We start from the raw sequence: 15,090 nt of genomic DNA, 5'->3' as shown, positions 1-15,090 counted from the left end.
ATTTATGCTTACATCAAACCCTGGTCTTTCCAGTGCCATAGAGACCCTTGTTCCAAACTGATGAAATATGCTTGGGATTAAATAAGTCATAACCCTTCGTGAAAGAAGCAAAAATCTAATAACATTAGCTGCAAACCAAAAGCATCAATGCTGTAAAGCCCTACTTTGGAGGTGAGAGGGGATTTCACTGATGAATGCTCCTGTGAAGAAACATGGTTGGTGAAGGAAGATGAGGACTTTACATTGGATGAAGACTGGGTGCTTGAAATGTCTACTTATCCTGGAAAGGATGGAATTGGAACCCCTGGCACCTGGAAGAGTGGGAAGTATAGACACAGGGAAATTTCCAAAAGAATGTACCCAAAAAAATGTCAACAAGGGAGTAAATGCAGATCAGTGGTAGGTTGAATGATCAAGTGAGGAGGCTAGGCTCTTCCATGGGGCAGCATCATCTCTGTTATCTACAATAATTGATACAGTTTTAGAAATGAGGAAAAATGGAGAAGGTAATCCTGGGGCAAGCTCTCCAGAGGAGAGAATCTGGAGTGGATGATTTAGGAAAATGTGTTTACAGAAAGAAGAAAAGGAAAGAGAAAGGCCAAATAATTACAGGAGTCATGAATGAGAGAATGAATCTAGTGTAAGCAGAAAGAAAAGATGGATGATGAAGGGAATGAGAGAAATCTTTTCTTGAAAGGGGTGTAAAATGTACAATATTCAAACTAAATAACAAGAATGGTTTAAGGGGAGATGAATAGAAGGAATTTGAGTAAGAAGAGAACAGTGGTAAGTGGAAGACAATCAGTGGAAAGAGGGCCATCTTAAAAAAAGATTGAAGGAACAAAATATTGTACTTATGTTAGAAGTGAGAAATTGAAACCAAAAAGCTTCTGCACAGATAACATTATTATTGCATCTAAGATGAGAAGGGAAACTGCTAAATGGGAAAAAATCTTTGCATCAAATTTCTCTGATAAGGCTTCAGTAGCCAAGATATATTAAGAATAAAGAGAAAAGCAAATAAATATAACTACCAGCACTTCTCCAATAGATAAATGCTCAAAGAATATGAACACTTCTCAAAAAATTGCAAAGTATTCATAATTATATGAACAAAATGCTCCAAATCTTTAACAACAAAAGAAATGCTAATTAAAACAACCTTGAAGTTTCACCTCACAATCTGCAAATAGACAAAAATAACAAAAAGTATCAAGTCAATATTAGAGGATTTGTGCAAAGATAAACATGCCAATACTTTGTCGGTGGAGCTAAGAAATGGTATAACCATTTTATAAGGCAATTTGGAATTATGCAAATAAAATGATTAAAATGTCCATACTCTTTGAACGAGAGACTATATTACTGAGCTTATCATTCAAGGAAGCCATATTCCCACATACTACAAAATATTGATGCACTTTTTGTGCCAGCCAAAAATTGGAAACAAAGTAGATGCCCAGCAATTGGGAAAGGATAAACAAAGTGCAGTACATGAATGAATGTACTGTAAGAAATGATGACTGTGATGAAGACATAGAAGCAAGGAGAGATTTATATTAACTGATACAGAGTGAAATAAATAAAAATAAGAAAACAATATATACAGTAATTATAATAAAAATGGAAAAGATAAAAACATACCAAAAAAAATCAAAAGTGAATATAACAAAATTATAAAAATCAAGTGGAACTCAAATGGATATAAGAATGCACTTCCAACATAATCCTTCATTGAAGTTGTGGATCCACAGGTGAATTGCCTATGTCTTAGGACTTTTTCAATTTATCAACCAGTTGATTTTTCTCTCCCAAAAATACTATTTGTCATGTGGGATGGCTCTCTGGGAGAGAGATAGATACATGGGATATTAAGGTGATGTGGAACAGAAAATGTCAACAAATACTTATTTTAAAAAAAGAATTAATTAGGAAGTCAATGTTCTGCTACAGTTATGGAGTGGTGCTTTTTTTTTTTTCAGGTGACAATCTATGATAGGCACCAAAAATAGTACATATGCATGTCTAATTTCTATAAATGCCCCATGCCAAATAGACAGGATTCTGCTAAGCAAGGTAAAAGATGACCAAAAAATACTTTGATTCAGATGTACTTCTATAACAAATAATTCTGGTGAAGTTATTTAAATTCTTAGGATAGAAGAAATCTGATTAATTAAAACATTTGTTAAAGCAAAAGAGTTTATTATATAATCTGTCAATGAAGATGAGAAAATAAAAGTATTTCAATGTAATCTGTGCGACAAAAATCCCATCTCAACTTTATAAGAAAGGAATCTGTTTACATCTCTCTACCTCTTACCATCTTCTCTCTTTCTTAGTTTCTGTCTCTGAGGAAAAAGTATCTTGGAAAAAGCATTAAGTAATAGTATATAGGGAAATAACATCACAAATTTAACAAAGAGAAATTACATTGACCCCTCATTTTTCCCCAGCAAAATCATCTACCAAGAACATATCTGAAAACCAGAAAATAACCATAAATTATATCACTAATGTAACTATCAAAATTTTTTTTCACCACATTTTAGTAATAGTCCTCATGTACCATTTACTCTTATTTTACATATAACTTTAATTAGTGTGTTGTCTGGTTTCCTAGATTATAACAGAATAAAAGTATCAAATCATTAAGAGGAAAAAGGAGTACCTATACCATTTAAGAACATAAAGAGGGAGGAGAACTAATAGCAAAAGGAAGTAAAATAATAACAGGAACGAAATTGAAAAATGATTTTTTAAAAAATATGACAGTTTAAATGATACTGTATGAGGATGTATTCTGATGGAAGTGGATTTCTTTGACAAATGGAAGATCTAACTCAGTTTCAATTGAGTTGGACAGAATGATGGACAGAAGCAGCTACACCCAAAGAAAGAACACTGGGAAATGAATGTAAACTGTTTGCACTTATGTTTTTCTTCCCAGGTTATTTTTACCTTCTGAATCCAATTCTTTCTGTGCAACAAGAGAACTGTTCTGTTCTGCACACATATATATTGTATCTAGGATATACTGTGACATATTTAATATGTATAGGACTGCTTGCCATCTGGGGAAGGAGGTGGAGGAAGGGAGGGGGAAAATCGGAACAGAGGTGAATGCAAGGGATAAAATGTTGTAAAAAATTACCCTGGCATGGGGTCTATCAATAAAAAGTTATAATTATTTTTTAAAAATGGCAGTTTAAAGCCATTTAGTCTAAGAGAAAACAATGATCCCTACAGAAAGTATGACACAGATTAGTAAAGTAAGTTTATATTATGATTCACGTATTCTGGTTATGTCAAGAAACATACATTTGGCTTTTAAAAAGATTTACACCCTAATTAATTTTAAAAATTTTGTGCCTTAGTAGGGAACATTACAATTATTTAGAAAATTAAATTATGAAGAATAATTCATCTACTGACAATGTTGTTTAAGTGAGATTAACGTATGGACTTTGTTATAGTACTGAAATCTAATGCATATATATTTTTAAGATGTTTTAATAAAATACTAGAAGAAAAATAAATAGATTAATTTAAAAGAATAATAATACCTGAAGAAATGATGAGTCATAATCCCTATAGGAACTTGATCCTTTTTTATGGGACCTTTCTGTATGTTCAACATCCGAATCAAGGCTGTAGTCTGAACTATCATCACTGGAGGGAGAATTATGCTAAAAAAAAAAAAAAAAGTAAAAAACAAATATTTTATAAAATGTAAATTTATTTTCCAAAGAAAAAGCAAACTCTTAGCATTCTAACAATGAAGAAAAATTGATCTTTAGCCATAACGCAAATCTATGTATGTCCAAGTCATCTGATTAGCAAATTGAGTACCATTTTAGAAAGACAGACATCTAAGATTTACCAGATAGGTTCCCAAGCCAATAGCCATTACCATTTGGTCCTCATCTATAGTCTTTGCAATTTTTCAGGATTTCCAGAAAGGAAAGATATAGTCTCTTCTCTCTGTTTAAGGGATTTACAAAGTTAACACCTGTCTCCTCCACACCCTTATTCCCTACATCCCCCTAAGTTATGAAGAATTTGGAAAAAGAAAAAGTAACTCTCCATAAAACAAAACAAAACAAAACAAAAATAGTGAACTCTTGATTTTAGATAGAAGATTTATAACCTAAGATTACTATGTGGGCCTTTGCTAATGAATAAGAACCTAAATGCTGACATTAAAACTTTATTTCAAATATATAAAATATATATATTTACATATAAAACATATACAATGAATAGCTATGAAACAGAAAATCCTCCCATTTGTTAAGTTAAAATTGTCAAAAGAAATAGTTACTGGGATGACTTTAATATTGAGATTTCATTAATATTAGCAAAAGTTTATAATACACTTTATGGAATACCTTTTTATTTTTTATCAATATTGAGTACAATTCACTTACAACTCATCTTATATGCCTCTTACCCATCTCAAGAATCTTTTGAGATTCTTTGAGAATCTCAAAGATTCTCATACTACTCTTTTCTTACTGAATAATAATATGTCAACATTCTTACACCATAATTTTTTTAGCTATTTCCAAATTGATGGGTACCAATTTGGTTTAAAGTTTTTGGTATCACTAAAAGGGCTTGTGCTTACATCAATCAATATTGGATCTTTCTTTCTGTCTTTAACTTCTTTAAGGCAAAAATCCAGTAGTGGAAAAAATGAGTCAAAGAATATAGACAACATAGCACCTAATAAATGTTAGGAATTCTACTGGGTGTAGAAAGCACAAAAATAAATGTGAACATTCCCTGCTCTCAAGAAGCTTATATTCTATGCAGGCAGTTAGCATGGGCCTATATATATCTGTAGGTAGATTTATACAAAATAGATATTATTTTGTTTGGGGGGAGGGAAACAGGTAAATACTATATGAGGTGAGCCTTGAAGAAAACTAAGATGTCCAAAATGCAGAAGTGAGGAAGGACTCCTAGACCAAAGGTTTAATGAAGACAGGAGATAAGAGTACTGGGTACAAGGAAAAATAAGGCGGCCAGTTTGACAAGATCACCAAGCAATTAAGACTGGAAAGGTAGGATGAGGTAGGAAGAAATTTAATTGCCAGACAGATTTTATATTTGTTCCTAGAGTCAACAGGAAGCCATTAGAGTTTAATGAGTTAGAAGACTGACATAGTTAGTCCTGGATTTTAGAAAAATCATTTTGGCAACTATATGGAGAATGAGAATGGAGTGGGGAGAGACTTGAGGGAACCAAAACAGGGGGTTACAGCAATAGTCCAAATAAAAAATGATGAGATCCTGAATTAAGGTAATAGCTGTATATGTAGATAAATGTTAGAGAGATAATAAGTAAAAAGATAAGATTCTGATTGGTTATGTAGGGGTTTGTGAGAATTGAGCATGACTCTAAGGTCGCAAGATTGAATGACTGGAAGGAAAGAGTGTTGTCTTCACCAGTAAAAGAAAGTGAGGAAGAGAGGTGAATTGAATTATGTTTTGGATATTTTTAGTTTGAGATGTCCACAGAACAACAAATTTGAATTGCCCAATAATTAGTTTTTACTGTAGTACTGATGCTAAACAAAGCAAATAGATATAAAGATTTAGGAGTCATCATAGATAGACAACAATTAAATCTATTGGAACCAATGAGATCACTAACTGAAACAGAGTGCAGAAAGTAAAAGAAGAAGGCCAAGGACAAAGTAAGTTAAGAGTTTGGAGTATAGACCATGATGCAATAAAGAATACTGAGAAGGAGCAGTCAGACAGGAGCAAAAACAAGATAAAGAAAGCAGTATCATGAAAATCTTGGGAATGCAGGGGGTCAACAATAGCTAATACTGTAAGGATTTCACAAAGGATGAAAAATGAGAAAAGATCTGGAGAAAGCAATTTCAATTGGTCAATAAGGTTTGGTTGAAAAAGATAATAAGACAATAGAATGAGAAGTTAATAAGGACCAGGGATGGTTGTTTGAAGCTACATGGGATGGAACCAATAAGTAGGGGAAAATTATAAACAGGGAAGTGGAAATATGTATAATCTACTAGAGATGATGAGATCAAGGGCTAACATTGGTCTTCATGATGAGAGGCTGGTCTTGGTGAGAAAGCTGACCTCTTCATCAGAGACTGGAAAAAAATGAGAGATTATATCAAGAAATAGTTAAAGAAAAGGGGAAAAAGTTTGCTACAAATTCCTTTTTCTCCAAAAAGTATGGGGGTAGAGCAACTCCTCAACTCAACTTTTCTTCCTTTCTCCCAAGCACTGAGCTTAGAAGTAAGAAGATTTAATTCAATTCCAGCCTAAGATACTTAATAATTATATGACCCTGGACAGGTCACAATATCTGTTTGACTCAGTTTCCTTATGTGTAAAAAGGGATAATAATAGGTATGTATCTCCCAGGATAGTTGTGAGGATCAAATGAGATTGTTTGTTGTTGTTCTGTCATTTTCAGTTGTAACCAACTATTCATGATCCCATTTAGAATGCTCTTGACAAAGATAGTAGAGTGGTTTGTCATTTTCTTCATTAACTTATTTTACAGATGAAAAAACTGAGACACTTAAGTGACCTGCCAATAATCACACAACTAAGTGTCTGAAACCAGATTTGAACTCAAGAAGATGAGTTTTCCTGACTCCAGGCCTGAGACTCCAACCACTGCACGTAATCTGATGCCTGGCACATAGTGAGCACTATATCAGTGTTAAGTGTGTCATCATCATCATCATCATCAACACCATCTTATACTAGGAGGTTGTCTAGGTGGTTCAATGGATAGAGCACTGGATTCCGAGTCAGGAAGACTTGAATTTCAAAGTAACCTCAGCACTTTTAGTTGTATGAGCTTGGGCAAGTTGCTTAACATGAACAATTATAAAAAAGGAAACTTCTAACCTTGTGTTTCTCACGTCTTCTCCTTTTTGATTTTTTCTTTTCTTTTTCTTTCTTGCGTTTCTTTCTTGATTTTCTGTGGGTTCTCTCACTTTTCTGTTTGTCATTTGCTTTTGTTTCTGGTTGTTCCTGTGGTTCCTCAAATCCAGCATCATCTATTTCACCATCTTCTAATTCGCCATCTTCTCTATAAGAGAACAGGCAAAAATGAATATTTAAATGTCAATTCAGAAAGTAAACATATTAAACATATTTTCTTTATCTTTTCTGAAGGGTGTGAGAATGGTCCACACCTCATCTACTAAGGTATATCAGTCCTTTGCTTTACAATTGTAATTCATAATTCTTAAGAGTTGCTGAGTGACTTTCCCTGAGTCACAAAACCAGTATGTGTCAGAGGTATGTCAGACCCAGGTCTGACTCCAAAGCTAGTTCTCTATCTACTAGGCCAGGCTGCATCTTCAGATATGTTTTTGGTAGAAAGCCTGTACCAAAATTTAAAATTGTATGTCTCATTCTCCCACACATTTTAAAAGAAAGACTACCTCAAAGATATATATTTACAATATACTAAAACTAGGGGCAACTAGGTGGTGCAGTGGATAGAGCACTAGCCCTGAAATCAGAAGGACCTGAGTTCAAATCTGGTCTCACATATTTAACATGCCCTAGCTGTGTGACCCTGGGCAAGTCACTTAACCCCAATTGCCTCAGGGAAAAAAAAAAGGTAAATTAAATGAATGCTTCATTCATATACTTAATATAGTAATTCAGATAATAAAGGCTATAAAAAGATACTCATTAATTTTAAAAGTTGAGTTCTGTCAAGAATATTAAAACTAAAATTATAATCCTGGTAATTTCACATTTCTAAATATAAGAATATTAATTTTAGTTTTTTAATACAATGCTGATTTTTAAAATCAATAACCACATCTAAATAGATGGGAGGACAAAATATTTAATAGTAATAACATTTAAAATCTAAATGAGTGAGATACAGAAGAACAAGCTGGCATAAAAACCAATTATTGGTAGCAATACAAAATTATATTATGTAAAAATGGAAACGTTACTTTTGCTATATGTAGGCCAAAAATATCTATAGTTGTTAGAATGAGAAAGAGATCAACAGAGGCTATTTTTAAGGTCACTTAAAATTACAATTATAAAATACTTGTATCTCTAACTTTATGAAATAGATATATTTCAAAGTTACTGGCAAAAAAATTTATATTTTCTCACTGAGTTCTATGATATAATTAAAATTTTATTTCATAAATACAAATTCCTAAATGGACTGATAAGCACTTCTACAAAGAACATTGACCATGGCTTTTATGATTGTGATAGATGATAATAATAATAATGATAATAGTGACATTAAAAGTCTTTTAAAGCTGGCAAAATGCTTTCCCTAACATTTACATAACAAAATCTCACTTGCTCTTCCTTCATAATAATCCTGTGTGTTAGGTGTTGTTATTCATCCCATTTAATACATGAGGAAATTTAGGCTGAGAGATTAAGTAGTAAGAATATAAAGCAGTATTTGAGCCCAGAGATTTCTAACTTCAAGACCAGTAAGTATTCTTTCCTCTACAGATAATATTGAAGAAGAATTATCCAGTGTAAGAACATACAGAAAATAAGGATTAAAAAGCCATGATTCCATCAACTAGGGAATACTGAAAGTTATAGCACATAAATGTTGTGGAATATTACTATGCTGTAAGAAAGGATGATTACAAGAAATCTGGGAAGACATGAATTACTACAAAATGTGGTTGATGAAACAGGAAAACTATATATATGGCAACAATTTAAATAGAAAGAACACTCCAAACTGAATGTTGAAAAATTATAATAATTAAACTAGGCTCCCAAAAAGAGATATAAGGAGGACCTTTTCATAAGAGTGGAATATTGAAATGATGTCAGACTTTTTTCAATGTGCTTAGTTTTCTCAACTTTCCCCTCACCCCCCCTTTCACCATTATAAGGATATAGCTACATGGGAGAAGGTGAAAACGAAACCATGTAAAATATAGGTGATGTAAAAACAAAATACACCAATAAATTTTTGTTTTTTAAAAAATGACAACCACCAAGCTTCAAGACCTGACTGTATTACTTACTTACTAGCGATGTGATTCTGGCCAAGTTATTTAGTCTCTTGTTTACTTATATGTAAAATGAAGGGAGTATACTAAGTGGGTCTCTTAAATCCCTCAAGAGGTCTAACATTCAGTGATTCTGTTTTAATGGTATTACTTCTAATGACCCTCTAAATTTACAGAATTTTCTCATCTTGGGTCCTCTCAATTTCCAATTTGTTTTTTTGGCCACAGAATTGGATTTTCTATGCTATTTAGGTGGCTAACTCACAAGTCTGAGAAACAAGTTATACTTTCTTTGAGAAAAGGATTAAGTACATTTTGAAGCTACAACATCACACTTCACCAATAGATCCTGTCATTATTTTCCAGGATGAAAATTTTGTGTGATCTATCTGTATCCTGCACTATAAATTCAGTGTCTGAAAATTTCTAAAAACATGTTTTCTTAAAATATTAAATATACTTTTTTGTAGAATTTTTTTCTCAAAAAATTATATACAGCCTATCTCATCCTTTACTTAGCCTATTTATTTCCAATAACTAAACATAAAAATTGGCCTCCCAACTAAATTTTTTTTAGTGGAGCCACTTTAAGGAAATATTGTAGGATGGATTAGGCTCAGCATCAGAGTATGTACTAAGCCCAATTATGTTATTAAAATAGAGTAATTTAAAAAAAAATATCCAGCACCTATCATGCCACTTTCTTCAGGAAGACAACTTTTGATGGACATAGTTTTCTCAGTTATAAAACAAAAAAATTAGATTAGATGATCTCTTAAATTTTCTTCTATTTGCTTCCTTCTTCTTGGTAGAGAAGTGAGAGGCTAAAGGTAGAAAATGAGTTGTCTAATGTCAGACATGACCACTGCTGTTGTTTTTACTTAATAGTACTTTGTTAGAAGGAAGGGTTCTCTCAGGGAAAGGGGAATCATGGAAAGCTACAGCAATTTAACTAATTATATCAATAAACAGTTTTTTAAACTACAAAGTTTCCTTTAAGTTCCAAAACTTGGATAAGATGATGCTTTCAATTTCTAGACTAACTTGTTCTTGAATATATCTGACACATTTCATAACTATTATTACCACAAACAATAAATGTTTTATTAAAGGCAAATGGTAATGTGTGACTGTTACTTAGGGCATTGATTATGGTTTTATATTTATATATATATATATATATATATATATACACACACACATATATATGTATATATGCATATATCCATTTGGTATCACTCTTATAATAATTGAACTCATAGGAAATCCTGAGATAATCAAATGAAATTACACAGAAGGAAAAGATAAGGAGAACTTAGAATAGATACTCATGGTGAGTGGGCATGACATACATGAAAAACCAACAAAGGAGACTGAAATCTTTTTGATAAGCTATCTTTAGTTTTATAGCTCAACAAATTAAGATTCAGAGTTGTAGACAAAACATAAATATTTACTTTATATTTTTATAAAGAACATAGCAATAATTTGAATTTTGCAAAGCATACCCAGTCTTGAATTAAAATCCTTGCCTTCTAGAAATTTGATGAAATAGATAGTAAACATATACTATATATGCACATTAGAAAGACCATTTTGTATTCTAGGATCTATCATTAAAGATTAAATTTTTTAATCATCAAAAAAGCAGTGTGGTGTAGCAGACAAAAAAACAGACAATGAGAAAGACCTAACTTCAAGTTCCCATCTCTGATACATGCCGAGTATGTGGCCCATGGTCACTCAGTGTCCACAGGCAATTCTTTACGACTATATCTAAGAGTTCTTCATCTAGAATGAAAGAGAGAAGCCTTCCCCAGAAGCAACCTATGTCAAAGATATCAAGCTCTGGTTTAAAAAAAAAGTTATCCTTTTTGAGTTTGCATTAAGAGTAAACTTTTGAAAAAATGAATAAATTTACAATATAGCCTAAGATTCTTGGACAAATCAAACTATGTAGTTTTCCTTTTGAGGTTTTTGCAGATTTGAAAAGCATTTCATAAGTAATCAAGTACTATACAAGTTGAATCTATTATTATTCTTATTTGTTGCCTTATAATACTTTTAATTTCAATCATTTTAGATGAATGTAATTTTTCTTTTTAATCTTCATGATGCAAGGTCATTATTCTGAGCCATTTTCTGGGCCATTTTCCAAGCATATGCTAATAGAGTATTGTCCAATCAGTAATTAGCCTTAAGTGCTTAGTTGTCCAACCTTAGTGCACCAACTCAGAGTTTCAGCCCTTTACAATAATCTCTCTGAAACTGTTTCCTCATCTGAAAAAAATGGGTATCATAATATTTTTATTTGTTTTACTAAGTTCATTAGATGATAGTTTTAGGGATAAAAAGGATCTTAAGAAGCCATCTAAAGAGATCAATGAAAATATACTACAGATATTTGTTGGGGAATAATTTGAAGGGAGATTGGAAAGGTAAGAAGAAGCTAGTTTGTGAAGATCTTCACATACTCCAAAAAAGAGCTTATATTTGATCATGGAGGCAACAGGGAGCCATTGGAACTCACTGGAGGAAGTGAGAGGTTGACATTTAGGATCTACACTTTTAAAAAATCACCTTGTCAGCTAAATGGAAGATGAATTCAAGATAGGGAAGAAACTTAAAGAAGGTATATCAATTAGAAGGCAATTCCAGATAGGAAGTAGCTAGAAGTGATAAAGACCTTATTTGGGTAGGTAGTCATGTGAGTGAAGGAAAGGGGATATATATACACATACAGATGTTATAAAGGTAGTGATCCAAGATTTAGCAACAGATTGTATGTATTAGATAAGGTATTGAGAATAATACTGAAGTTAAAAACCTGGATAACTGGAAAAATGGAAATGCTCTTGACACTAACAGGAAAATTTAGAATAGAGGAAAAGTTAGGGGGAGGTTTAGTGAAGATAATGAAGTCTGTATTAGGCATGTTGAGTTTGAGATGTCTGTGGGACATTCAAATTATAGATGCATTAGAGGCAAACGGTGATATATGACTGTCGCTTAGAAGAGAGATTAGGGCTAAATAAACAGATTCAGGGAATTATGTGGAGAAAATAATTGAACCTATGGGAACTCATGAGCTCACCAAATGAAAATATAAAGGGAAAAGAAAAAAGGGCCCAAGACAGAGCCTAGATGGAACTCATATTTAATGGGTATGACCTGGATTAAAACATAGGAAAACTGAAAAGGAGCAAGCACATGGGAAAACCAAGAAAGTGTCATGAAAATTTAATTATCTAAGAGAAGGTGATTGACAGTATAGAAAGTTGCAGAAATGTTAATAAGGATGAGGACTGAGAAAAAAGCCATAAGATTTGGCAATGAAGAGATACTTGGTAACTTTGGAAAGTGCAGTTCAGTTGAATAAGATGATCAGAAGCCAAGTGGCTTAGAAGCAAATAAGAGAAATAGATGTACCTAATGTAAGATGACTTTCTCAAGTCATCTAGCTTAGAAGAGGAGAGACAGAAAATAAGTAGTAAGCATGATGAAGTTAAACATTTACCTTTTTTTTTTTTTTTGAGATGAAGGAGATGTGGAAATGTTTATAGGCAGCAGAAGGGAGGGAAGGTAATAAACATTTATATGTTATATACTATGAGCCAGGCACTGTGCTAAGGGCTTTATAAAGATTATTTCATTTTATTCTTATAATAATCCTGTGAAATAGGTGCTATTTACCCTATTTTATAGATGAGGAAAATGAGACAAACTGAGGTAAAGTGACTTGCATGGGCCACAGAACTGACAAGTACCTGAGGTTGGATTTAAACTCAGGTCTTCCTAACTCTAGGTCCAGTGATTAACCTCCTACTTGCCTTCTTAAGCAGTAAAAGGTCTGGGATTTAGGGGGAGAGGAAAGGAGAAATGATGGAGAAAATGAACTGGAGTAATCTGAGAGGGGATAGAATCAAGAGTGTAGATGTAGGGGTTTGCTTAGGTAAGAAAAAGATCTATTTCTTCATGTAAAATAAAGGTGAAATGAAGAGATACTGGGGAGGGGAGAGGAAATGTCTGAGGGATGGGAGATGAGGATGAGAGGAGAAAAGAATACCTTTTCATGAATGGCTTGATTTTTTTTGGGGGGAGGGTAGGTGAGAGATGTGAGATGAGGTCCTTAGTTGAGGGTAAGAGAAAAAAGTTCTGTAAAGGGGGATAAAAAGTTTTGGAATAGTTCAGTGAGTGGAATAGCATTGTTACAACTAGGGCCAGTTAAGATTACTTTAATTAATATTATAGTAGACTCGATCATCATGGCTTTGTGATTTTTCTTTAGCTATGTTCAGTAGTATGTGAATAGGAGTAAAGGAGGTGGTTTAAATCCAAAAAACAAAACAAAACAAAACAAAAACACAGACACACATTTTATATTTGAAACAAAAAAAATTTAAAATTTAAAATTACATGTGTCTAAAAGGTGATTTACTTGGTTGGCTAGTTCATCAAGTAAAAAGCACCAACAAGAGAGGTTGGAATCTACTTGTGGACCAATTCCTGAAGTAATACTGAATCAGTTTCATGTAACCAAAAAAATTTTAAAAATCAATTGGAGTACTAAAAAAAAATTGGAAAAATACTGGAGACAGACACTATAACAATATAATTTTACAATTATATGGAAATTTTTTTTTTTTTAGTTTTCAAAGGTACATTCAAGGACTCTCATTCAAGGCCTGAATATCTATGAGAAAGCTGGGTAGTGTCTGTTAAAAAAAAAAGAGGGGGGAGAGTAGTGGTCTCTAAAATAGTTGAACTAAATGCATATGCTTGGACAAGATTATGTCTGAGTAAATTTCGAATTAAAAGATATTTCACTGGTAGGCAGTAATATTTTTCTCGTAAATCATTAAGCTATCAGCATAATTAAAGTTTTATCATTCCTCAGTAAGCTGAATATAGGAATTTCAAATTCAGATGAGATAGTAAGAATTTCCAATCAGAGTTGGAAAGCTTCTTAGAATCATGTAGTTCAATCTGTACCTGAAAAAGAATGTCTTCTATTTCATTCCCCCTCAAATTTTGGTCATCTTGTTCAGTAAGTAAGACCCCACTACATTCAGAAGCAGTTCATTCCTCTTTTGGACAGCTAGAATGCTAAAAGTTGTTTTTTTTTGTTTTTTTTTTAAGTCCACATATCTGCCCCTCAGTAACTTTTCCCAGTGCTGCTAGTTTTGTTTTCTATATCCAAACAGAAAAGGCTAATATGTTAGACAGTACAGACAAGTGAAGCTTCAGTTTTGTCATCTGTGTAAAAAGATAACAGTAATTATCTCACACAGCTGTTGTGAGGATCAATTAAGAATTAATGTGTGTATAGTACTCTATAAAACAAAGTACTCTATGAAATCCATCATATTTATCATTAATTAATCCTCAGTGGGATTTTTCCTGTTTCATTTCTACAATTTTTTTTAAAAAAGACTATTATCTGGGGGAAAAAAGCAGATTATACAGATTAATAATATTATTGTAATTTTGTAGTTTTGTTATAGTCTTAATAAAGAAGGGGAGATATGTTCAAAATATTCATGTTTAGAAAATACTTATCTACTAATGATAACATAGGTTTTTATTTCAATTAACTTTATTTAATAAAGAGAAAAAATCGAGGCATAAAAGCCTAATGAAAGAATCCTAGATTGAATTATGAAGCCAGCTATTAATTAACTGTGACCTTTTATGAGTCACTTAATCTAACTTTCAGTTTCTTGATGTGTACCTTCTTTTCTAAAGTTCTATGAATTTGTTATCCAAATACTTAAATCAATTTTCTGAGCTAATCACAATGGTGATTAAAAAATGTAAAGGTAATATATAACATAGTTTATATAATTTATATAACATATAAATAAATTATAACTTTCAGGATCACGTTTAACTTTTAAGCCTTCAAAGTCTTATTCTAATATAACATGGAAGGGAATCTGCCTTCTTAAAGGTAAAAGCAGTAAAGAACTGGTTCTAGCATGTCTTGCAAAGTTGAAATAGTCTCAATTATGGACCCATAATATGTCTTTCAGCCAAACACTAGCCTAAGCTAGCTTTGGAAAGT

General features: G+C 32.4%; 1 protein-coding gene across 1 annotated transcript in view; it reads right to left on the bottom strand.

Moving 5' to 3' along the window:
* The window catches only part of ZC3H6 (zinc finger CCCH-type containing 6), a 71,794-nt gene that overhangs the window by 38,367 nt on the left and 18,337 nt on the right, over positions 1-15,090 (bottom strand). The window contains exons 2-3 of the mRNA XM_012540092.3: positions 6,907-7,090; positions 3,567-3,689 (exon numbers count right to left, since the gene is read on the bottom strand). Of these exons, the coding sequence (XP_012395546.1) occupies positions 3,567-3,689; positions 6,907-7,090 (307 nt within the window). The remainder of the gene's footprint in view (positions 1-3,566; positions 3,690-6,906; positions 7,091-15,090) is intronic.

Source organism: Sarcophilus harrisii, chromosome 2 (genome assembly GCF_902635505.1).
Source record: "Sarcophilus harrisii chromosome 2, mSarHar1.11, whole genome shotgun sequence".
Classification (NCBI taxonomy): domain Eukaryota; kingdom Metazoa; phylum Chordata; class Mammalia; order Dasyuromorphia; family Dasyuridae; genus Sarcophilus; species Sarcophilus harrisii.
This window is presented reverse-complemented; position numbering and strand designations above follow the sequence as displayed.